General features: G+C 45.4%; 2 protein-coding genes across 6 annotated transcripts in view; one reads left to right on the top strand and one right to left on the bottom strand.

Annotated features, from left to right (window-relative positions):
• LOC138214115 (disks large homolog 4-like) overlaps positions 1 to 12,593 on the bottom strand; it is a 25,360-nt gene extending 12,767 nt beyond the window's left edge. For 2 of the 4 annotated variants that reach the window (XM_069175481.1, XM_069175482.1), the window contains exons 1-4: positions 12,560 to 12,593; positions 11,574 to 11,693; positions 11,228 to 11,298; positions 4,840 to 4,965 (exon numbers count right to left, since the gene is read on the bottom strand). In XM_069175481.1, the coding sequence (XP_069031582.1) occupies positions 4,840 to 4,965; positions 11,228 to 11,298; positions 11,574 to 11,693; positions 12,560 to 12,578 (336 nt within the window). In that variant the 5' untranslated portion in view covers positions 12,579 to 12,593. Of the gene's footprint in view, positions 1 to 4,839; positions 5,016 to 10,732; positions 10,982 to 11,227; positions 11,299 to 11,573; positions 11,694 to 12,559 lie in introns of those variants that run through there. The other 2 variants (XM_069175483.1, XM_069175484.1) reach the window with 2 other exon arrangements.
• A 3,533-nt stretch (positions 12,594 to 16,126) lies between these two features.
• LOC138214113 (7SK snRNA methylphosphate capping enzyme-like) overlaps positions 16,127 to 23,961 on the top strand; it is a 14,381-nt gene continuing 6,546 nt past the window's right edge. The window contains exons 1-6 of one of the 2 annotated variants that reach the window (XM_069175478.1): positions 16,127 to 16,603; positions 18,236 to 18,636; positions 18,719 to 18,975; positions 19,202 to 19,499; positions 19,583 to 20,204; positions 20,285 to 20,497. In XM_069175478.1, the coding sequence (XP_069031579.1) occupies positions 18,257 to 18,636; positions 18,719 to 18,975; positions 19,202 to 19,499; positions 19,583 to 20,204; positions 20,285 to 20,497 (1,770 nt within the window). In that variant the 5' untranslated portion in view covers positions 16,127 to 16,603; positions 18,236 to 18,256. Of the gene's footprint in view, positions 16,604 to 18,235; positions 18,637 to 18,718; positions 18,976 to 19,183; positions 19,500 to 19,582; positions 20,205 to 20,284; positions 20,498 to 23,961 lie in introns of both variants that reach the window. The other variant, XM_069175477.1, reaches the window with a different exon arrangement.

Here is a 23,961-nt window from a genome sequence, read left to right as displayed (position 1 = left end):
GTTGCCATGGTGACAGCCATGCAAAAAGCAGAGGGATGCATCACATCCAGAGTGGGTGGAGACATCCCACGCTGAGTGTGTGTGTGTGTGTGTGTGTGTGTGTGTGTGTGTGTGTGTGTGTGTGTGTGTGTGTGTGTGTGTGTGTGTGTGTGTGTGTGTGTGTGTGTGTGTGTGTGTGTGAGTGAGTGTGTGTGTGTGTGTGTGTGTGTGTGTGTGTGTGTTTGTGTGTGTTTGTGAGTGAGTGAGTGAGTGAGTGAGTGAGTGTGTGAGTGTGAGTGTGTGTGTGTGTGTTTGTGTGAGTGTGAGTGTGTGTGTGTGTGTAGTGTGAGTGTGTGTGTGTGTGTGTGTGTGTGTGTGAGTGAGTGAGTGAGTGTGTGTGTGTGTGTGTGTGTGTGCGAGTGTGTAAATGTGCGTGTGAGTGTGTGTGTGTGTGTGTAAATGTGCGTGAGTGTGTGTGAGTGTGTGTGTGTGTGTGAGTGTGTGAACCCTGCAGAACTTTGAGAACCTCTCCACAGAACCGGGTCGTTCTCAGTGTTCCTTTCATTCACTTCATTAAGATCCCGTAGAACCTCCTGAAGGAGTCATGTGACCTCTGAAACACCACCTCCTCTTATGAAACCCTGGAGATCACCAGAACCTTCTGAGTGACCCGTAGAACCTCTTGGATCTCCTCTGGGTTCAGGGTCGAACAGAACCCGCATGACATCAGCTACAACAGAAACAAACCTTTTCAGTCATTGAACTTCCTGAATAAATCTGTTAGTGTTCAGTTGGCAGCAAACAGCGACACCTAGTGGACAGAAGGCAGAAGGACAACTGAGAGTTGTCCTTCTGCCTTCTGTCCACCACAGGCAGTGAGCCTTAAAACGGCCTGTTTCCTATTGGACTTCTGAATGGAGGGTTGGGTTCACCCTCCCTGTTCATTTAGCACACACACACATTACCCATGACACACACACATTACACATGACACACACACACACACACACACACTCACACTCAGTCCCTAAGAAGACGACTCCATCCGGCCTCAACGACTATCGACCGGTTGCCCTCACATCTCATGTGATGAAGGTGCTGGAGAGGCTGGTCTTGGCCCACCTCAGGCCGCTGGTGAAATCTTCTCTGGACCCTCTACAATTTGTGTACCAGCCTCATGTGGGAGTGGACGATGCCATCATCTACCTGCTGCAACGAGCTCAGTCTCACCTGGATGGAACCGGTGACTCTGTGAGAATCACTTTCTTTGATTTCTCCAGTTCATTCAACACCATCCAACCACTGCTGCTGAGTGAGAAGCTGCAGGTGGTGGGGGGGGTGGTGGGGGTGGACACGTCCACCGTCTCCTGGATCAATGACTACCTGACAGACAGACCACAGTTTGTCCGTCTGGGCAGTGTGCTGTCTGATACGGTGGTCAGTGGTACTGGAGCTCCTCAGGGAACTGTTCTGTCTCCTTCCTGTTCACCTTCTACACAACTGACTTCCAGAACAACTCAGAGTCAAGACATCTGCAGAAGTTCTCTGATGACTCTGCAGTGGACGGTGTATAAGGGATGGATGGGAGGAGGAGTCAGTGGACGGTGTACAAGGGATGGACGGGAGGAGGAGTCAGTGGACGGTGTATAAGGGATGGACGGGAGGAGGAGTACAGGGCAGTAGTGGAGGACTTTGTGGAGTGGGCTGGTAGAAATCACCTCCTCCTGAACGTGGCCAAGACCAGAGAGATGGTGGTCGACTTCAGGAGGAAGACGACGGCTCCACAACCGCTGAGAGTTCTGGGAGAGGAGGTGGACATGGTGGAGGAGTACAAGTACCTGGTGTCTCCATGACAACAGACTGAACTGGAAGACCAATATCAACGCTGTCTACAAGAAGGGGATGAGTCGACTCTTTTTCTTGAGGAAACTTTGATCCTTCAATGTGTGCAGCGAGATGTTGGAGATGTTCTACCATCTGTTGTGGCCAGTGAACTGTACTTCACTGTGGTCTGCTGGGGGGGAGGGGTAGGGGGGGGAGCAGCATTGGAGCTGGAGACACCAACAGACTTAACAAACTGGTTAAGAAGGCCGGCTCCATCATCGGCTACAAACTGGACAGTCTGGAAAAGGTGGTGGAGAGGAGGACGCTGAGGAAACTATTATCCATATTGGATAATCCTGACCACCCTCTCCACCTGCTGCAGGGACAGAGGAGGACGTTCTCTAAAAGATTCCTCCAGCTGCTGTCACAAGGACAGATACAGGAGATCATTCCAGATACTGGAGATCATTCCAGATACAGGAGATCATTCCTGATCCAGGAGATCATTCCAGATACAGGAGATCATTCCTGATACAGGAGATCATTCCAGATACAGGAGATCATTCCAGATACAGGAGATCATTCCAGATACAGGAGATCATTCCTGATACAGGAGATCATTCCTGATACAGGAGATCATTCCAGATACAGGAGATCATTCCAGATACAGGAGATCATTCCAGATACTGGAGATCATTCCAGATACAGGAGATCATTCCTGATACAGGAGATCATTCCTGATACAGGAGATCATTCCAGATACAGGAGATCATTCCAGATACAGGAGATCATTCCAGATACAGGAGATCATTCCAGATACAGGAGATCATTCCTGATACAGGAGATCATTCCAGATACAGGATATCATTCCTGATACAGGAGATCATTCCAGATACAGGAGATCATTCCTGATACAGGAGATCATTCCAGATACAGGAGATCATTCCAGATACAGGAGATCATTCCTGATACAGGAGATCATTCCTGATACAGGAGATCATTCCAGATACAGGAGATCATTCCAGATACAGGAGATCATTCCTGATACAGGAGATCATTCCAGATACAGGAGATCATTCCAGATACAGGAGATCATTCCTGATACAGGAGATCATTCCAGATACAGGATATCATTCCTGATACAGGAGATCATTCCTGATACAGGAGATCATTCCAGATACAGGAGATCATTCCAGATACAGGAGATCATTCCTGATACAGGAGATCATTCCTGATCCAGGAGATCATTCCAGATACAGGAGATCATTCCAGATACAGGAGATCATTCCAGATACAGGAGATCATTCCTGATCCAGGAGATCATTCCAGATACAGGAGATCATTCCTGCCGACCGCAATAAGTCTGTACAATAACTCACCTCTGGCAAAATCCATCACATAACAATAACACTGTTGACTGTGTTTCTTGGTTGTTTGTATATAATATATATATAGATATATACTGTACTGTATATACTGTGCATTTTATATTTTATGTTTTTACTGCTATTTTATTGCTTTTCTATTATTCTATTATTATCTTATTGCTTCTGTATGCTGCTGTAGCGAAAAATATTTCCCCTCGGGGATTAATAAAGTAAATACCTAATCTAACCTAACACTCACACTCACACACACACACACACACACACACACACACACACACACACACACACACACACACACACACACACACAATACACATTACACACATGAACACACTGCATTCTGTTGAATTATCCCGGTTCTCTCTCAGACCTCCTCAATGATGGAGGTCTGCAAGACCAGAATCTCCTCACTGTTGTTAGAACCTCCTCACTGTTGTTAGAACCTCCTCACTGTTGTTAGAACCTCCTCACTGTTGTTAGAACCTCCTCACTGTTGTTAGAACCTCTTCACTGTTGTTAGAACCTCCTCACTGTTGTTAGAACCTCCTCACTGTTGTTAGAACCTCTTCACTGTTGTTAGAACCTCCTCACTGTTGTTAGAACCTCCTCACTGTTGTTAGAACCTCTTCACTGTTGTTAGAACCTCTTCACTGCTATTAGAACCTCCTCACTGTTGTTAGAACCTCCTCACTGTTATTAGAACCTCCTCACTGTTGTTAGAACCTCCTCACTCCTGTTAGAACCTCCTCACTCCTGTTAGAACCTCCTCACTGTTGTTAGAACCTCTTCACTGCTATTAGAACCTCCTCACTGTTGTTAGAACCTCCTCACTGTTGTTAGAACCTCTTCACTGTTGTTAGAACCTCCTCACTGTTGTTAGAACCTCCTCACTGTTGTTAGAACCTCTTCACTGCTATTAGAACCTCCTCACTGTTGTTAGAACCTCCTCACTGTTATTAGAACCTCCTCACTGTTGTTAGAACCTCCTCACTCCTGTTAGAACCTCCTCACTGTTGTTAGAACCTCCTCACTGTTGTTAGAACCTCCTCACTGCTATTAGAACCTCCTCACTGTTGTTAGAACCTCCTCACTGTTGTTAGAACCTCTTCACTGCTATTAGAACCTCCTCACTGTTGTTAGAACCTCCTCACTGTTGTTATAACCTCCTCATTGTTGTTAGAACATCCTCACTGCTATTAGAACCTCCTTACTGTTGTTAGAACCTCCTCGCTGTTAGAACCTCCTCACTGCTATTAGAACCTCCTCACTGTTGTTAGAACCTCCTCACTGCTATTAGAACCTCCTCACTGCTATTAGAACCTCCTCACTGTTGTTAGAACCTCCTCACTGCTATTAGAACCTCCTCACTGTTGTTAGAACCTCCTCACTGTTGTTAGAACCTCCTCTCTCCTGTTAGAACCTCCTCACTGTTGTTAGAACCTCTTCACTGCTATTAGAACTTCCTCACTGTTGTTAGAACCTCCTCATTGTTGTTAGAACCTCCTCACTGTTGTTAGAACGTCCTCGCTGTTAGAACCTCATCACAGTGTTTGTGTGTGTGTGTGTGTGTGTGTGTGTGTGTATGTGTGTGTGTGTGTGTGTGTGTGTGTGTGTGTGTGTGTGTGTGTGTGTGTGTGTGTGTACATACGGTGAGTGCAGCGGGGTGTGTGTATCCGTCCAGGTGTGCGTGGCTCAGCTCGGTACTGGGTCCATGGGTCATGTGACCGGGGCTGGGATCGATAGGCGGAGTCTCATCGTCCTGGTAACGATACTTCTGCAGAGACACAGGTGGCACCGGGTGTTAGCATCAGCTGTTAGCATCAGCTGTTAGCACAGAGGGAGGAGGGGGAGGGGGGGAACAAAACCAACAGAGTGAAAAAGGGCAGAAAGTAGCAGGTAAAGGAGAAAAGGAGACAGAGATGGTGATGCGGTTACTATAGTAGCAAGAAGGCCCTGAGCACTTTGGTTGCCTGGCAACTGACATCACCGGACAGAGGAGGAGCTAGGCCCAATTCATAAAGACAGACAGACATTTAAATAGACTGCTGATAATCACCGTCTGTGTTTACACGCATGTGTCCCGCAGCTCAGCAGGCGGCACTCTACACGTATGTTTACTGACATCCACACCGACGATCCTCTCATTAACATGTTAATCACAACACATCTCCACCTGTGGTCCTTCTGCACTGGAACGAACTGGAGTAAACTGCAACGAACTGGTGTAAACTGGAACTAACTGGTGTGAACTGGAATGAACTGGCGTAAACTGGAACTAACTGGTGTGAACTGGAACTAACTGGTGTAAACTGGAATGAACTGGCGTAAACTGGAACTAACTGGTGTGAACTGGAACGAACTGGTGTAAACTGGAACGAACTGGTGTAAACTGGAATGAACTGGCGTAAACTGGAACTAACTGGTGTAAACTAGAACTAACTGGTGTAAACTGGAATGAACTGGCGTAAACTGGAACTAACTGGTGTAAACTGGAACGAACTGAAGTAAACTGGAACGAACTGGTGTGAACTGGAATGAACTGGCGTAAACTGGAACTAACTGGTGTGAACTGGAACTAACTGGTGTAAACTGGAATGAACTGGCGTAAACTGGAACTAACTGGTGTGAACTGGAACGAACTGGTGTAAACTGGAACTAACTGGTGTAAACTGGAACTAACTGGAGTAAACTGGAACTAACTGGTGTAAACTGGAACGAACCGGAGTAAACTGGAACGAACTGGTGTAAACTGGAATGAACTGGAGTAAACTGGAACGAACTGGTGTAAACTGGAATGAACTGGCGTAAACTGGAACTAACTGGTGTACACTGGAAGGAACTGGCGTAAACTCGAACTAACTGGAGTAAACTGGAACTAACTGGTGTAAACTGGAACGAACTGGAGTAAACTGGAACTAACTGGTGCAAACTGGAACGAACTGGAGTAAACTGGAACGAACTGGTGTAAACTGGAATGAATTGGAGTAAACTGGAACGAACTGGTGTAAACTGGAACTAACTGGTGTAAACTGGAACTAACTGGAGTAAACTGGAATGAACTGGTGTAAACTAGAATGAACTGGTTTAAACCGGAACTAACTGGCGTAAACTAGAACTAACTGGAGTAAACTGGAACTAACTGGAGTGAACTAGAACTAACTGGTGTAAACTGGAATGAACTGGTTTAAACTGGAACTAACTGGTGTAAACTAGAACTAACTGGAGTAAACTGGAACTAACTGGAGTAAACTGGAACTGACTGGTGTAAACTGGAACTGACTGGTGTAAACTAGAACTAACTGGTGTAAACTGGAATGAACTGGTTTAAACTGGAACTAACTGGTGTAAACTAGAACTAACTGGAGTAAACTGGAACTAACTGGAGTAAACTGGAACTGACTGGTGTAAACTGGAACTGACTGGTGTAAACTAGAACTAACTGGAGTAAACTGGAACTAACTGGAGTAAACTGGAATTGACTGGTGTAAACTGGAACTGACTGGTGTAAACTAGAACTAACTGGAGTAAACTGGAACGAACTGGTGTAAACTGGAACTAACTGGTTTGAACTGGAACGAACTGGTGTAAACTGGAACTAACTGGTTTAAACTGGAACGAACTGGTGTAAATGTGAACTAACTGGTGTGAACTGGAACGAACTGGTGTAAACTGGAACAAACTGGTGTGAACTGGCGTAAACTGGAACTGACTGGTTTAAACTGGAACAAACTGGTGTAAACTGGAACTAACTGGTGTGAACTGGAACGAACTGGTGTAAACTGGAACGAACTGGTGTGAACTGGTGTAAGCTGGAACTAACTGGTGTGAACTGGTGTAAAGTGGAACTAACTAGTTTAAACTGGAACAAACTGGTATAAACTGGAACTAACTGGTGTAAACTAGAACTAACTGGTGTAAACTGGACCGAACTGGCGTAAACCGGAACGAACTGGTGTGACTGGTGTAAACTGGAACTGGTGTGAACTGGTGTAAAGTGGAACTAACTAGTTTAAACTGGAACAAACTTGTATAAACTGTAACTAACTGGTTTAAACTTGAACTACCTCGTTTAAACTGGAACTAACTGGTGTAAACTGGAACTAACTGGTTTAAACTGGAGCTAACTAGTTTAAAGCCAGTGAAAGTGATCTGATGTCATCGGACTGTTGTCTCTTCATTGAACCTTTCAACCAGATGGTTGTTCAATGAGGAGTCAAAATCTCTGAAAATACACAACAAGACTTGTGTGAGAGAGACAGAGAGAGAGAGAGAGAGAGAGAGAGAGAGAGAGAGAGAGTGTGTGTGTGTGTGTGTGTGTGTGTGTGTGTGTGTGTGTGTGTGTATTTGTTTGTCCATTAGCAGTTGACATTAACATTAACAGATGTTGCTAAAGATAGGAGAAGCTATTTCTGATCCAACAGATCAATCTCGCTGTAAGGAGGAAATAGAAGAATCTCACAGCAGAGCAGGAAGAAACGGGGTTAAAAAACAACAACAACAATAAATATCAGACGACTCCAGAAATAAAAAAAATCAACAAAAAATATTAGAGCTAAAACATGAAAAGAATATACTGGACTGAACTGTACAATTAAATAACCTGACCAGATCCAAAATTACTACTAAATATATATATACACACACACACACACACATGTATATGTGTGACTAAACTAACCTCGTAGTCTTGGTGACTAAACTAACCAAGTAGTTTTGGTAACTAAACTAAACCAATAGTTTTGGTGACTAAACTAACCAATAGTCTTGTGACTAAACTAACCAAGTAGAATTGGTGACTAAACTAACCCAGTAGTTTTGGTACCTAAACTAAACCAATAGTTTTGGTGACTAAACTAGCCTAGTAATCTTGGTGACTAAACTAAACCAATAGTCTTGGTGACTAAACTAACCAAGTAGAATTGGTGACTAAACTAACCCAGTAGTTTTGGTAACTAAACTAAACCAATCGTTTTGGTGACTAAACTAGCCTAGTAGTCTTGGTGACTAAACTAACCCAGTAGTTTTGGTGACTAAACTAACCTCGTAGTCTTGGTGACTAAACTAACCAAGTAGTCTTGGTGACTAAACTAACCCAGTAGTTTTGGAAACTAAACTAAACCAATAGTTTTGGTGACTAAACTAGCCTAGTAGTCTTGGTGACTAAACTAAACCAATAGTTTTGGTGACTAAACTAACCAATAGTCTTGGTGACTAAACTAACCCAGTAGTTTTGGTGACTAAACTAAACCAATAGTTTTGGTGACTAAACTAACCAATAGTCTTGGTGACTAAACTAACCAAGTAGAATTGGTGACTAAACTAACCCAGTAGTTTTGGTAACTAAACTAAAGCAATAGTTTTGGTGACTAAACTAGCCTAATAGTCTTGGTGACTAAACTAAACCAATAGTTTTGGTGACTAAACTAGCCTAGTAGTCTTGGTGACTAAACTAACCTAGTAGTTTTGGTGACTAAACCAGCCTAATAGTCTTGGTGACTAAACTAAACCAATAGTTTTGGTGACTAAACTAGCCTAGTAGTCTTGGTGACTAAACTAACCCAGTAGTTTTGGTAACTAAACTAAACCAATAGTTTTGGTGACTAAACTAACCTAGTAGTTTTGGTGACTAAACTAACCTCGTAGTCTTGGTGACTAAACTAACCAAGTAGTCTTGGTGACTAAACTAACCCAGTAGTTTTGGAAACTAAACTAAACCAATAGTTTTGGTGACTAAACTAGCCTAATAGTCTTGGTGACTAAACTAAACCAATAGTTTTGGTGACTAAACTAGCCTAGTAGTCTTGGTGACTAAACTAACCTAGTAGTTTTGGTGACTAAACTAGCCTAATAGTCTTGGTGACTAAACTAAACCAATAGTTTTGGTGACTAAACTAGCCTAGTAGTCTTGGTGACTAAACTAACCCAGTAGTTTTGGTAACTAAACTAAACCAATAGTTTTGGTGACTAAACTAACCTAGTAGTTTTGGTGACTAAACTAACCTCGTAGTCTTGGTGACTAAACTAACCAAGTAGTCTTGGTGACTAAACTAACCCAGTAGTTTTGGAAACTAAACTAAACCAATAGTTTTGGTGACTAAACTAGCCTAGTAGTCTTGGTGACTAAACTAAACCAATAGTTTTGGTGACTAAACTAACCAATAGTCTTGGTGACTAAACTAACCCAGTAGTTTTGGTGACTAAACTAAACCAATAGTTTTGGTGACTAAACTAACCAATAGTCTTGGTGACTAAACTAACCAAGTAGAATTGGTGACTAAACTAACCCAATAGTTTTGGTGACTAAACTAACCAATAGTCTTGGTGACTAAACTAACCAAGTAGTCTTGGTGACTAAACTAACCCAGTAGTTTTGGTAACTAAACTAAACCAATAGTTTTGGTGACTAAACTAACCAAGTAGTCTTGGTGACTAAACTAACCCAGTAGTTTTGGTAACTAAACTAAACCAATAGTTTTGGTGACTAAACTAACCTAGTAGTTTTGGTGACTAAACTAACCTCGTAGTCTTGGTGACTAAACTAACCAAGTAGTCTTGGTGACTAAACTAACCCAGTAGTTTTGGAAACTAAACTAAACCAATAGTTTTGGTGACTAAACTAGCCTAGTAGTCTTGGTGACTAAACTAAACCAATAGTTTTGGTGACTAAACTAACCAATAGTCTTGGTGACTAAACTAACCCAGTAGTTTTGGTGACTAAACTAAACCAATAGTTTTGGTGACTAAACTAACCAATAGTCTTGGTGACTAAACTAACCAAGTAGAATTGGTGACTAAACTAACCCAATAGTTTTGGTGACTAAACTAACCAATAGTCTTGGTGACTAAACTAACCAAGTAGTCTTGGTGACTAAACTAACCCAGTAGTTTTGGTAACTAAACTAAACCAATAGTTTTGGTGACTAAACTAACCTAGTAGTCTTGGTGTCTCAGAGCTGTTAGCGGTTTTGAGCGGCTGGTGTTGGTTTGCTGTCCCGCAGCTTCATGGAGGTCACTTCTTCAAGACGGTTCACTGGAACTGAACCAGTTTACTGCACTAACTAACCGTCTCTGAGTTTATTGACCAGTTGCTGTTTACTAACTAACTGTTGTAACTAGTTGGTCCTCTTCTTCTCAACAGGTACGTGTGCACCTCTACAGGTGACCTGATGCTTCTGCATCCAGGCTACAGCTAACAGCTAGCTACGGGCTGCAGCTAGCCATAACAGGCTAATGTGGCTATGCTAACACACACACACACACACACACACACACACACACACACACACACGTGAAGAGAGAGAGCGGCAGGGTGAACGAAAACAAACACATGAAACCACCGGCGGTGATGGTTTATGGACACACACACACACACACACACACACACACACACACACACACACACACACACACACACACATGTGTCCTCACAGACTGAGTGTGTGCCTGTGAAGTGTGTGTGTGTGTGTGTGTGTGTGTGTGTGTGTGTGTGTGTGTGTGTGTGTGTGTGTTGTGGCGGATGCATGCGGGCGGGCTGCTCTTACCTTGGTGGTGACAATGCAGAGGCAGTCCATATCCACACACACACACACACTCACACACACACACACATCTCCACACACACTCACACACTCATGCTTGATCACCCACCCCCCCTCTCTCTCGTTCGTCCCTCTGTCTGTCCTCCCTCACTCGCCCGCTCGCTCTCTCGCCTCTTCTATCCTTCTGTCAGCACCGAGCGAGCGAGAGAGAGAGAGATGGGGTGGAGGTGGGGGGCAGTACAAGAGGAGACGTGTGTGTGTGTGTGTGTGTGTGTGTGTGTGTGTGTGTGTGTGTGTGTGTGTGTGTGTGTGTGTGTGTGTGTGTGTGTGTGTGGAGGGACATAGAGAAAGAATGAGAGAGAGGAGGCGGGGGTTGGGCTCCTGTTGCCATGGTGTTATGCAGCTGTTGCCCCGGTAATGCTGCTGCAGCTGTTGCTAGGTAACAGTGATGGGTGTTGCCATGTGGATTACTGTGTGTGTGTGTGTGTGTGTTCCTACCTGTCCAGGTGTTTGCGGTCGGCTCGTTGTCTGGTTCTCACACACCGTCAGCTCATAAAACTCCTGAATGTCTGTACACACACACACACACACTTGTTAGTTCGTAGTGTGTGTGTGTGTGTGTGTGTGTGTGTGTGTGTGTGTGTGTGTGTGTGTGTGTGTGTGTGTGTGTGGTGTCATGTTGTAGGGGTGAAGGTTTGGACCTATCATGTGGGGATGAACCTGTAGCGCCCCCTGTTGTTTCAGAGCTGTAGTGTTTACAATATGAAATTTAATGTGTATTTGATGTGTGTGTTTAACGTGTGATTGACGTGTGTGTGTGTTTAACGTGTGTCATGCGTGTTACCCAGCAGAGCCTGGAACAGGTCACTCTGGAAAATGTTGAGCAGTTTCTCTGCACGACCTTTGACCCCTTCGGCAGCTCCAGCCTGACAGGCCTCCATCACCTGCAGAGCTCGCTTCGTATCTGAGGAAACAACCAGCACAGACTTTACTGGACTCTACTGGACTTTACTGGACTCCACTGGACTCTACTGGACTCTACTGGACTCCACTGGACTCTACTGGACTCTGCTGGACTCCACTGGACTCTACTGAACTCTACTGGACTATACTGGACTCTGCTGGACTCCACTGGACTCCACTGGACTCTACTGGACTCTACTGGACTTTACTGGACTCCACTGGACTCTACTGGACTCCACTGGACTCTACTGGACTCTGCTGGACTCCACTGGACTCTACTGAACTCTACTGGACTATACTGGACTCTACTGAACTCTACTGGACTATACTGGACTCTGCTGGACTCCACTGGACTCCACTGGACTCTACTGGACTCTACTGGACTTTACTGGATCCCGTGTTGTCTGGCATTCTCCATCCAGCAGAACACCTGAGACCAGACCAGTAGCACCAGTAGAACTCAGTAGAACCAGTAGAACTCAGTTGAACCAATAGAACCAGTAGAACACAGTAGAACCCAGTAGAATACTAGAACCCAGTAGAACCAATAGAACCAACAGAACCAGTATAACTCAGTAAAACCAGTAGAACTCAGTAGAACAATAGAACACTAGAACAATAGAACTCAGTCGAACAATAGAACTCAGTAGAACCATGGGGTTTGCCAGGGACAAAGGTCAGAGGTCACACAGTTTATAAATGTCAGTGAGCAGACAGCAGGAAATGAAAGTGAAGAAGAAGAAGATGGAGCTGAGAACGAATCCCAGAGAACACACACACACACACACACACACACACACACACACGGACACAACAACAAACAAACAAACAAACAAACAACCATGGGCGGTGGTGAAAGCGTCTCACCTTCTCTCTTCAGTGGCATGTCGTCTCTGATCCACAAATCCTCTTTAGGGATTTTACCAACACACACAGTGCATGCTGGGTAATGAAGTCCTAATCCCTCCACCGGGGCCTTTGGACTCAGTTTGATTGACAGCTGGGAGTTCTTCTCATGATTTTAATGATTCAAACATTTTAATGTCGATAAAAGTAAAAAAAACAATTTAAAACATAATTTAGAGGAAATCTGAATAATTTAAATAAAATATTCTCATAGAAAAATAAAAGATGAAAAAAAATGATCAAAAACAGAATAAATCAAATAACAAACATAAAAGAAAAGAAAACGATAACTGAAGCTGAAAAGATAAATGAACAAATGGAACATAGAACAAGATGAATCAGAATCAGATACACAAACAGGATGATTGATTATTGATTTTATGGATCAATAACTGAAACATAATTTATTATTTAATTCTTCACAGAAAGAAATGAGAGAAAAATCAAACATCACGAGAACCAGCAGGTTCTTTAGTTTCAACAGAACCAGAACCAGAGCGGACCGGTGCACTCCTGCTGGACCAGGAGGAGGTGCTGGGGGAGATGCTGGGGGAGGTGCTGGGGGAGGTCCCAGTGGGTCCAGTCTGAGGAGCAGCTGGTTCATCCTCACATGATGAAAACAACACGTATGTGACCATCAGATAAATAAATCAGCCACTTTTATTCATGGTGGTGACCTCAGTCTGACCTCTCAGGTCACTTGTGTTTCATCAGGTCGTGAATGTTGACATGAACTCTGATGTTTTCTTGTTGCTGAACTCAACCATGTCCTCTGGTGAATCTGGTTGGAGATGTTCGGAGGAGATGTTCGGAGATGCTCGGAGGAGATGCTCGGAGGAGATGTTCGGAGGAGATGTTCGGAGATGTTTGGAGGAGATGTTCGGAGGAGATGTTCGGAGATGTTTGGAGGAGATGTTCGGAGATGTTCGGAGATGTTCGGAGGAGATGTTTGGAGGAGATGCTCGGAGGAGATGCTCGGAGGAGATGTTCGGAGGAGATGTTCGGAGGAGATGCTCGGAGGAGATGCTCGGAGGAGATGTTCGGAGATGTTCGGAGGAGATGCTCGGAGATGTTCGTAGATGTTCGGAGGAGATGTTTGGAGGAGATGCTCGGAGGAGATGTTCGGAGGAGATGTTTGGAGGAGATGTTCGGAGGAGATGTTCGGAGATGCTCGGAGGAGATGCTCGGAGGAGATGTTCGGAGGAGATGTTCGGAGATGTTCGGAGGAGATGTTCGGAGATGTTCGGAGATGTTCGGAGGAGATGTTTGGAGGAGATGCTCGGAGGAGATGCTCGGAGGAGATGTTCGGAGGAGATGCTCGGAGGAGATGTTCGGAGGAGATGTTCGGAGGAGATGCTCGGAGGAGATGCTCGGAGGAGATGTTCGGAGATGTTCGGAGGAGATGCTCGGAGATGTTCGGAGATGTTCGGAGGAGATGTTTGGAGGAGATGCTCGGAGGAGATGCTCGGAGGAGATGTTCGGAGGAGATGCTCGGAGGAGATGCTCGGAGGAGATGCTCGGAGGAGATGTTCGGAGGAGATGTTTGGAGGAGATGTTCGGAGGAGATGTTCGGAGGAGATGTTCGGAGGAGATGTTCGGAGATGTTTGGAGGAGATGTTCGGAGATGTTCGGAGATGTTCGGAGGAGATGTTTGGAGGAGATGCTCGGAGGAGATGCTCGGAGGAGATGTTCGGAGGAGATGCTCGGAGGAGATGTTCGGAGGAGATGTTCGGAGGAGATGTTCGGAGATGTTCGGAGGAGATGGTCGGAGGAGATGGTCGGAGGAGATGTTCGGAGGAGATGCTCGGAGGAGATGCTCGGAGGAGATGTTCGGAGGAGATGTTCGGAGGAGATGTTCGGAGATGTTCGGAGGAGATGGTCGGAGGAGATGTTCGGAGGAGATGCTCGGAGGAGATGCTCGGAGGAGATGCTCGGAGGAGATGCTCGGAGGAGATGTTCGGAGGAGATGTTTGGAGGAGATGTTCGGAGGAGATGTTCGGAGGAGATGTTCGGAGGAGATGTTCGGAGATGTTTGGAGGAGATGTTCGGAGATGTTCGGAGATGTTCGGAGGAGATGTTTGGAGGAGATGCTCGGAGGAGATGTTCGGAGGAGATGTTCAGAGATGTTCGGAGGAGATGCTCGGAGGAGATGTTCGGAGGAGATGCTCGGAGGAGATGTTCGGAGATGTTCGGAGGAGATGCTCGGAGGAGATGTTCGGAGGAGATGCTCGGAGGAGATGTTCGGAGATGTTCGGAGATGTTCGGAGGAGATGCTCGGAGGAGATGTTCGGAGGAGATGCTCGGAGGAGATGTTCGGAGGAGATGTTCGGAGGAGATGTTCGGAGATGTTCGGAGGAGATGCTCGGAGGAGATGTTCGGAGATGTTCGGAGGAGATGCTCGGAGATGTTCGGAGATGTTCGGAGGAGATGTTTGGAGGAGATGCTCGGAGGAGATGCTCGGAGGAGATGTTCGGAGGAGATGCTCGGAGGAGATGTTCGGAGATGTTCGGAGGAGATGCTCGGAGATGTTCGGAGATGTTCGGAGGAGATGTTTGGAGGAGATGCTCGGAGGAGATGCTCGGAGGAGATGTTCGGAGATGTTCGGAGGAGATGCTCGGAGATGTTCGGAGATGCTCGGAGGAGATGCTCGGAGGAGATGTTCGGAGGAGATGCTCGGAGGAGATGTTCGGAGGAGATGTTCGGAGGAGATGTTTGGAGGAGATGTTCAGAGATGTTCAGAGATGTTCAGAGATGTTCGGAGATGCTCGGAGGAGATGTTCGGAGGAGATGCTCTGAGATGTTCAGAGGAGATGTTTGGAGGAGATGTTCAGAGATGTTCAGAGATGTTCAGAGATGTTCGGAGATGCTCGGAGGAGATGTTCGGAGGAGATGCTCTGAGATGTTCAGAGGAGATGTTCAGAGATGTTCAGAGATGTTCAGAGATGTTCGGAGGAGATGCTCTGAGATGTTCAGAGGAGATGTTCAGAGATGTTCAGAGATGTTCAGAGATGCTCTGAGATGTTCAGAGGAGATGTTCAGAGATGTTCAGAGATGTTCAGAGATGTTCGGAGGAGATGTTCAGAGATGTTCAGAGATGTTCAGAGATGTTCGGAGGAGATGCTCTGAGATGTTCAGAGATGTTCAGAGATGTTCAGAGATGTTCGGAGGAGATGCTCTGCAGACGGAGATTTTGTTTCCTGCCAAACTTGCCCAAAGTTTGCAGACGCTCCCTGTAAGGTTAGGAGACACTGAAGTCAACTGTCTCCTTTAAAAACGTCTTTGGACTCACTATCTGTGTTAGTACCTACCGGCTTCTAGAAGTTTCCCGGTAAACCGTATTTTGTTTGTTTGTTTGTGTGTTCCAGCTGTTAAACCGTTTATTCTCGTGTCTGTCCGTGTTTCCAGTCAGGCACCGCTTCGGACGCAGCTCTTCTCGGGACATCCTCCCGCCTCCTCAAGTCCCGACCAATCACACGACTGGTTGACCCGCTGCTGTTCTCTGATTGGTCAAAGCGAGGGAGCGGCAGGAGTCATCTTGGCACCCAATTGGGCCGCTCTTTGGTCACTCACGTGGCTCCGCGTGGCCTATAAAAGCGCGGCTCGTGTTTCTGATCACGGTGAGCGGAGCTAGCCGTTAGCAGCTAGTAGCAGCTTAAATCTTCCACTTCGGTTGAACTCACCGTTCATCAGCAAGCGCACGCGCACTGATACACACACGCACACGCGCGGAGAGTTCGGCGCGGGCTCGTTTTCACGCATAGAGCGCACTTCCGGTGTTGTTTTGGTAGTTTGTTTAGAGGGGTGTGTGTTAGCCGGATGGGGCTAGCTGCAGGAGCTAACTGTTTACCTCAGTGGAGAGTTTGAATTATTCATGAGGGCGTTCTGTGATTGGTGGAGTGAGCGGAGAGGGCGGGGCTAAACCAAGGTGGGGGGGGGGTTAACCAAGACACACACACACACACACACACACAGGGAGGCGTGAGGACGTCAGGTGACTCTGGGACGGTGAGTGATCGATCTCTGATTGATTATTGATTATCAGCTGTTGATCTGCAGTCCTCTGATTCCTGTTTGAAGTTCCAGACACCTTTCTCTTTACAAACAGGAAGTTATGTTTCAGCGTGATTTTCAAAGTAAGACCTTGACTTTCACATCTTCACTAACTCTTCTGTGACATGTCGGCTCAATGAGTCCTTTCACAATAAAACTAACGAACTGGGCTGAACACTCAATACGTAACGATAAGAGAAATGTTGAGCAAAGTAAGGGGACATATTTAATAAAGTAATAGTAAATATTTAATAAAGTAAGAGGAAATATTTAATAAAGTAAGAGGAAATATTTAATAAAGTAAGAGGAAATATTTAATAAAGTAATAGTAAATATTTAATAAAGTAAGGGGACATATTTAATAAAGTAAGAGGAAATATTTAATAAAGTAAGGGGAAATATTTAATAAAGTAATAGTAAATATTTAATAAAGTAATAGTAAATATTTAATAAAGTAAGGGGAAATATTTAATAAAGTAAGGGGAAATATTTAATAAAGTAAGGGGAAATATTTAATAAAGTAAGGGGAAATATTTAGTAAAGTAAGAGGAAATATTTAATAAAGTAAGGGGAAATATTTAATAAAGTAAGAGGAAATATTTAATAAAGTAAGAGGAAATATTTAATAAAGTAAGGGGAAATATTTAATAAAGTAATAGTAAATATTTAATAAAGTAATAGTAAATATTTAATAAAGTAAGGGGAAATATTTAATAAAGTAAGGGGAAATATTTAATAAAGTAAGAGGAAATATTTAATAAAGTAAGGGGAAATATTTAATAAAGTAAGGGGAAATATTTAATAAAGTAAGAGGAAATATTTAATAAAGTAAGAGGAAATATTTAATAAAGTAAGAGGAAATATTTAATAAAGTAAGGGGAAATATTTAATAAAGTAAGAGGAAATATTTAATAAAGTAAGAGGAAATATTTAATAAAGTAAGGGGAAATATTTAATAAAGTAAGAGGAAATATTTAATAAAGTAAGAGGAAATATTTAATAAAGTAAGGGGAAATATTTAATAAAGTAAGAGGAAATATTTAATAAAGTAAGGGGAAATATTTAATAAAGTAAGAGGAAATATTTAATAAAGTAAGGGGAAATATTTAATAAAGTAAGGGGAAATATTTAATAAAGTAAGAGGAAATATTTAATAAAGTAAGGGGAAATATTTAATAAAGTAAGAGGAAATATTTAATAAAGTAAGGGGAAATATTTAATAAAGTAAGGGGAAATATTTAGTAAAGTAAGAGGAAATATTTAATAAAGTAAGGGGAAATATTTAATAAAGTAAGAGGAAATATTTAATAAAGTAAGAGGAAATATTTAATAAAGTAAGAGGAAATATTTACATGTAAACTTAATATTTAGTGAAGTAATAGGAAATATTTTCCAGTTAATATTTGTGTATTGGTGTGGTGTTTCCTGTTGTTAGTATTTGTAGTCAACCACCAGGTTGGTGCAGGGACAGGTTGGGACGGAGGGACGCTGCAGGACGGAGGGACGGTGCAGGACGGAAAGTCAGCGCACCACAGTGATGATGTCATTGGTCAGCATCACACTGACCCCTCCCCTCTCCCCCTGCAGGTTGCTGTGATTGGCTGGAAGATGATCAGGACGTCGTTGGACAAGGACACCGTCCTCACTCACGAGGCGCCCATCAAAGCTGGCCCCGCCTTCCCCGCTGCTGTCAGCCTATCGGAGCAGCCGGAGCTAGCTAAGACCCGCCTCCTCATCAGTCATAAAAACGGCCTCCAGCCGCCTGCCGGCAGCCAGCCCCCCCTCTCTGCCCCCCCGCCCCCATCGGCTCAGCGAATAGGGAAGAGGCGTTACTCCATGGGCGTCGGCTTCAAGGGGCTGGCTAAGCGCCGTCGTCGAGCCAACAGCGACAGCCAATCAGAGCCTGTGCTGCCAAGTCATTTCCTTTTGGGCGGGAACATTTTCGACCCGCTGAACCTCAACTCGCTGTTGGACGAAGAAACAAACAGGTGAGACACGTTTTCAGACACAGAAACTCAGGTTGAAAGCAGAAATACTTTAATCTTTATGCCCCTCCCCTTTCCTCCACAGAGCCACCAATCAGGAGACACCAAAATGTTCACCCCTGCCATTGCGGGGGGAAGACCCCGTAGAGATCCTGGTTCCCCGTGACATCACCGACCCGCTGAACCTGAAGGGAGGGAGGGGGGAGGGGGAGGGGGGGGGCGGGGTCTTGTTGTCCCCCCTGAAGACCAGGAAGAGACACAGAAACAGACACCATGGAGGGGGAGGAGGAGGGGAGGGGGGGATACCAGCTCGACTGTTTCCCCCCACAGCTGGAGTGACAGGTGAGACACCTGCTCTTTACTGACACCTGGTGGACGCAGCAGCAAACTGCAGCCGCTGAGTCATTGAAAAACTGCAGAACTATAGCTGTTAATTACACGCTAATTACATGTTAATTACATGTTAATTACATGTTAATTACCTGTTAATTACATGTTAATTCTCTGTCAATTGTCTGTTAATTACATGTTAATTATATGTTAATGACAGTTATTGGGATCACTGCAGTACCATTGAACACCAGAGGGGGCAGTGTTCCTGTATCTCCTCTCCCCTGTGAACTCAATACGGCCATCACCTGTCGAGATGATGTGGCTCCACCCCCTATCCTCCCCAGAAGGCACACCCACCCACCACCAGGCTCCACCCACAAGCCCGCTACTCAGGGCGACGGTCGTCATCGTAGACGTCGACGCACCACCTCGACCAGGTCAACAGAGGGCACCACATACACCGTCACCAAGGCAACCACAGCTCAGCCAACTAAATTTCAGACGCCGCTCGTGGGAGGGGCTAAAGCCGGCAGGTAAGCGTTACACCTGAAGTGAGTAAAACAGGGTAATCTGATTGGGCGGCCTGGTCACATGAGGTGTGTACTGCCCCCTGCAGGTGTGGAGGACCTCAGACTGGCTCCGCTCGGCCACCACAGAAGAAGGACAAACACCGCTACCAGTACGGCAACCACAGTCGTTACTATGGCTACCACGGTTTCTACGGCAACAGATGGGAGGGGCAAGTCGGGGCAGAGGAGGACCCACGGCTCCGCCTCCTGGAAGCCGATTGGTTTAGAGACAAGACTGTGCTGGATGTGGGCTGCGGAGCAGGTCACATGACACTGGCTGTGGCCCGCAGGTTTAACCCCGCCCACATCCTGGGGGTGGAGCTAGACGAGCGACTGGTCCACGCTGCCAAGCAGAACATTAGGCATTTCCTGTCACATGACCTGGTGGTGGAGGACAGGGGGAGGAGGGGGAGGGGAGGATCAACAGCACCTCCTGGTCTCCTACAGGAGCAAAGAGAGGAGGGAGGAGGGAGGGAGGAGGAGCAGGTGAAGAAGGTGAAGAGGGAGGAGGAGGAGGTGATGCAGGAGTTCCAGCAGGCTCTCTCCCTCCTCTCCTTCCCCGTGTCCTTCAGGGTGAGTCGGGGTCCCCTCTCTGCTCCTGGTCTCCTCCCTCCCTTCTCCTCCTCCTCTTCCTCCTCCAGGTTCCCCAACAACGTCACCTTCATCCAGGTGAGTCAAACTTCTCCACATGACGTCCATTTAGTGGCTCTCAGTCTGTCATTACATCACAGCTGTGACTCCTCCCACAGGGCAACTACATGTCACATCAGGAGGTGTGGCCAGGACGGGGTCAGTATGATGTCATCATGTGTCTGGGCGTGACCAAGTGGGTGCAGCTGCAGTCAGGTGACGGGGGCGTGGTCAGACTGTTCAGACGGGCCTATCAGAGCTTGTCGCCGGGAGGATTGTTCATCCTGGAACCGCAGCCGTGGAGCCGCTACAGCCGCAGCAAGAGGGCCTCGGTAAGAAATATACATATATATACATATATAAATATATATAAATACACAGCAAGAGGGCCTCGGTAAGAAATATACATATATATACATATATAAATATATATAAATACACAGCAAGAGGGCCTCGGTAAGAAATATACATATATATACATATATAAATATATATAAATACACAGCAAGAGGGCCTCGGTAAGAAATATACATATATATACATATATAAATATATATAAATACACAGCAAGAGGGCCTCGGTAAGAAATATACATATATATACATATATAAATATATATAAATACACAGCAAGAGGGCCTCGGTAAGAAATATACATATATATACATATATAAATATATATGAATACACAGCAAGAGGGCCTCGGTAAGAAATATACATATATATACATATATATATATATATATAAATACACAGCAAGAGGGCCTCGGTAAGAAATATACATATATATACATATATATATATATATAAATACACAGCAAGAGGGCCTCGGTAAGAAATATATATACATATATAAATATATATAAATACACAGCAAGAGGGCCTCGGTAAGAAATATACATATATATATACATATATAAATATATATAAATACACAGCAAGAGGGCCTCGGTAAGAAATATACATATATATACATATATAAATATATATGAATACACAGCAAGAGGGCCTCGGTAAGAAATATACATATATATATACATATATAAATAATAAAGCAAGATGGCGCCGTGCTAGTGGCAGCCTGTTGCAGCAGCTCCCGTGTGCGTTTTAGTTTTAAGACTTTTCACTTTTTCTCTCTTCTGAGTTGTTGTTTTTTTTTAACGTTTTGTTTAAGTGACGGTCAGACGATGGACCGTAACTTTTTTCCTCTTTGTAACGGAGAGTTACGCACAGTGGACTGTTGCCTTTGTTTACTCTCGTGATCAGCTCGTGTAGCGCCCTACTACTGTCCGGAGCGAGGCCTGAGATCCCGGACGAACTTCGGAGAAGACGTCGGGGTTGCAGAGCTGGAGCTAAACTGAAGGTGAAGAGGAGGAAATATAAACCAGCGGTACCGGAGATCTTAATGAGGAACGTGAGGTCATTGGCCAACAAGACGGACGAGCTCGGCGCTGGTAAAGACCCAGAGAGAGTACCGGGAGTGCAGCATCATGTGTTTCACCGAGACATGGCTGCACTCACATCTCCCGGACCACAGCGCGGCCGTACCCGGCTTCAGGACCGTTCGGGGGGGACGGAGACGTTGTTCGGAGCGGCAAGAAGAAAGGTGGAGGGATTGAAGTCTATGTGAACGAGAGGTGGTGTAATCCTGACCACGTGTGTGAAGGAACGTTTCTGTAGCCCGGACATTGAACTTCTAGCCGTGGGGATGCGTCCGTATTATTTACCGAGGGAGTTCACGTCCGCCATTGTTATCGCTGTGTACGTTCCTCCATCAGCTGACGTAGAGGCAGCAGTGGACACCATCCACTCCACTGTGGCTAAACTTCAGACTAAGCATCCCGGTGCATTTTTGTTAGTTACTGGAGACTTTAACCAGTCTGGATAAAGTACTGCCAACTTTGCACCAGTATGTGAACTGCCCCACACGGAACAATAAAACTCTGGACTTACTGTATGCTAATGCCATGGATGCATACAGTACTACTGCCCTTCCCCCCCTTGGTAGATCAGACCACAACCTGGTCCTGCTGACTCCAAAGTATGTTCCTCTGGTACAGAGGCAGCCTGTAACCACCAGGACTGTGAGGAGGTGGACACAGGAGGCTAAAGACGCCCTGCAGGACTGCTTTGAGTCCACGGACTGGGATGTGCTGTTTGGACCACATGGGGAGGACATCAACAGCAGGACGGACTGTATCACAGAATACATCAAATTCTGTGAACACACCACCGTACCATCCAGGACTGTAAAATGCTTCCCCAACAACAAGCCGTGGATCACCAGTGACCTGAAAGTTCTTCTTAATAAGAAGAAAGCAGCTTTCAGGTCTGGGGACAGGGAGGAGCTCAGGAGAGTGCAGCGCCACCTGAAGGAGAAGATGAGGGAGTGCAAGGACTCCTACAGGAGGAAGCTGGAGGCCAAACTCCAGCAGAACAACGTGAGGGAGGTGATGACCGGTATGAAGGAGATTACTGGGTTCAAGGGGAGAGAGAGACGACCAGGGAGAACCTGGAGAGGAACAACCAGGGGGAACCTGGAGAGGAACAACCAGGGGGAACCTGGAGAGGAACAACCAGGGGGAACCTGGAGAGGAACAACCAGGGGGCTCCCTGAAGAGGTCAAATGAACTAAACTGTTTCTTCAACAGGTTTAGTTCACCACCCTCATCTGTCTCCTCCACACCTCACACCTCCCAAACACCTCTGCTGCCTCCCCCCCTTCTGTCCCACCTGGTGAGCTGCATGGACACAGAGCCCTCAACTTCAAAGGGCTCTTCCTCCATCGACGCCATGACCCCCCCCCCTCCCCCTCCCTTATGACAACAGACTGAACTGGAAGACCAACATCAACGCTGTCTACAAGCAAGATGTTGGAGATGTTCTACCATCTGTTGTGGCCAGTGAACTGCACTTCTAGTAGTCTGCTGGGGGAGAGATGTAGAGGGGGGAGGAGCGGCATTGGACGCTGAGGAAACTATTATCCATATTGGATAATCCTGACCACCGTCTTCACCACCTGCCGCAGGGACAGAGGAGGACATTCTCCAAAAGACTCCTCCAGCTCCACTGTCACAAGGACAGATACAGGAGATCATTCCTGATACAGGAGATCATTCCTGATACAGGAGATCGTTCCAGATACAGGAGATCATTCCAGATACAGGAGATCATTCCAGATACAGGAGATCATTCCTGATCCAAGAGATCATTCCTGATCCAAGAGATCATTCCAGATACAGGAGATCATTCCTGATACAAGAGATCATTCCAGATACAGGAGATCGTTCCTGATACAGGAGATCATTCCTGATACAGGAGATCATTCCAGATACAGGAGATCATTCCTGATACAGGAGATCATTCCAGATACAGGAGATCATTCCAGATCCAGGAGATCATTCCAGATCCAGGAGATCATTCCAGATACAGGAGATCATTCCAGATCCAGGAGATCATTCCAGATACAGGAGATCATTCCTGATACAGGAGATCATTCCAGATACAGGAGATCATTCCTGATACAGGAGATCATTCCAGATACAGGAGATCATTCCTGATACAAGAGATCATTCCAGATACAGGAGATCGTTCCTGATACAGGAGATCGTTCCAGATACAGGAGATCGTTCCAGATCCAGGAGATCATTCCTGATACAGGAGATCATTCCAGATCCAGGAGATCATTCCTGATACAGGAGATCATTCCAGATCCAGGAGATCATTCCAGATCCAGGAGATCATTCCAGATACAGGAGATCATTCCAGATACAGGAGATCATTCCAGATCCAGGAGA

Source organism: Embiotoca jacksoni, unplaced genomic scaffold, assembly GCF_022577435.1.
Source record: "Embiotoca jacksoni isolate LCO1_2020_lvr unplaced genomic scaffold, fEmbJac1.0.p SCAF_68, whole genome shotgun sequence".
NCBI classification, from domain to species: Eukaryota; Metazoa; Chordata; class Actinopteri; family Embiotocidae; genus Embiotoca; species Embiotoca jacksoni.
The sequence above is the reverse complement of the archived record's forward strand: the minus strand, read 5'-3'. Positions and strand labels throughout refer to the sequence as shown.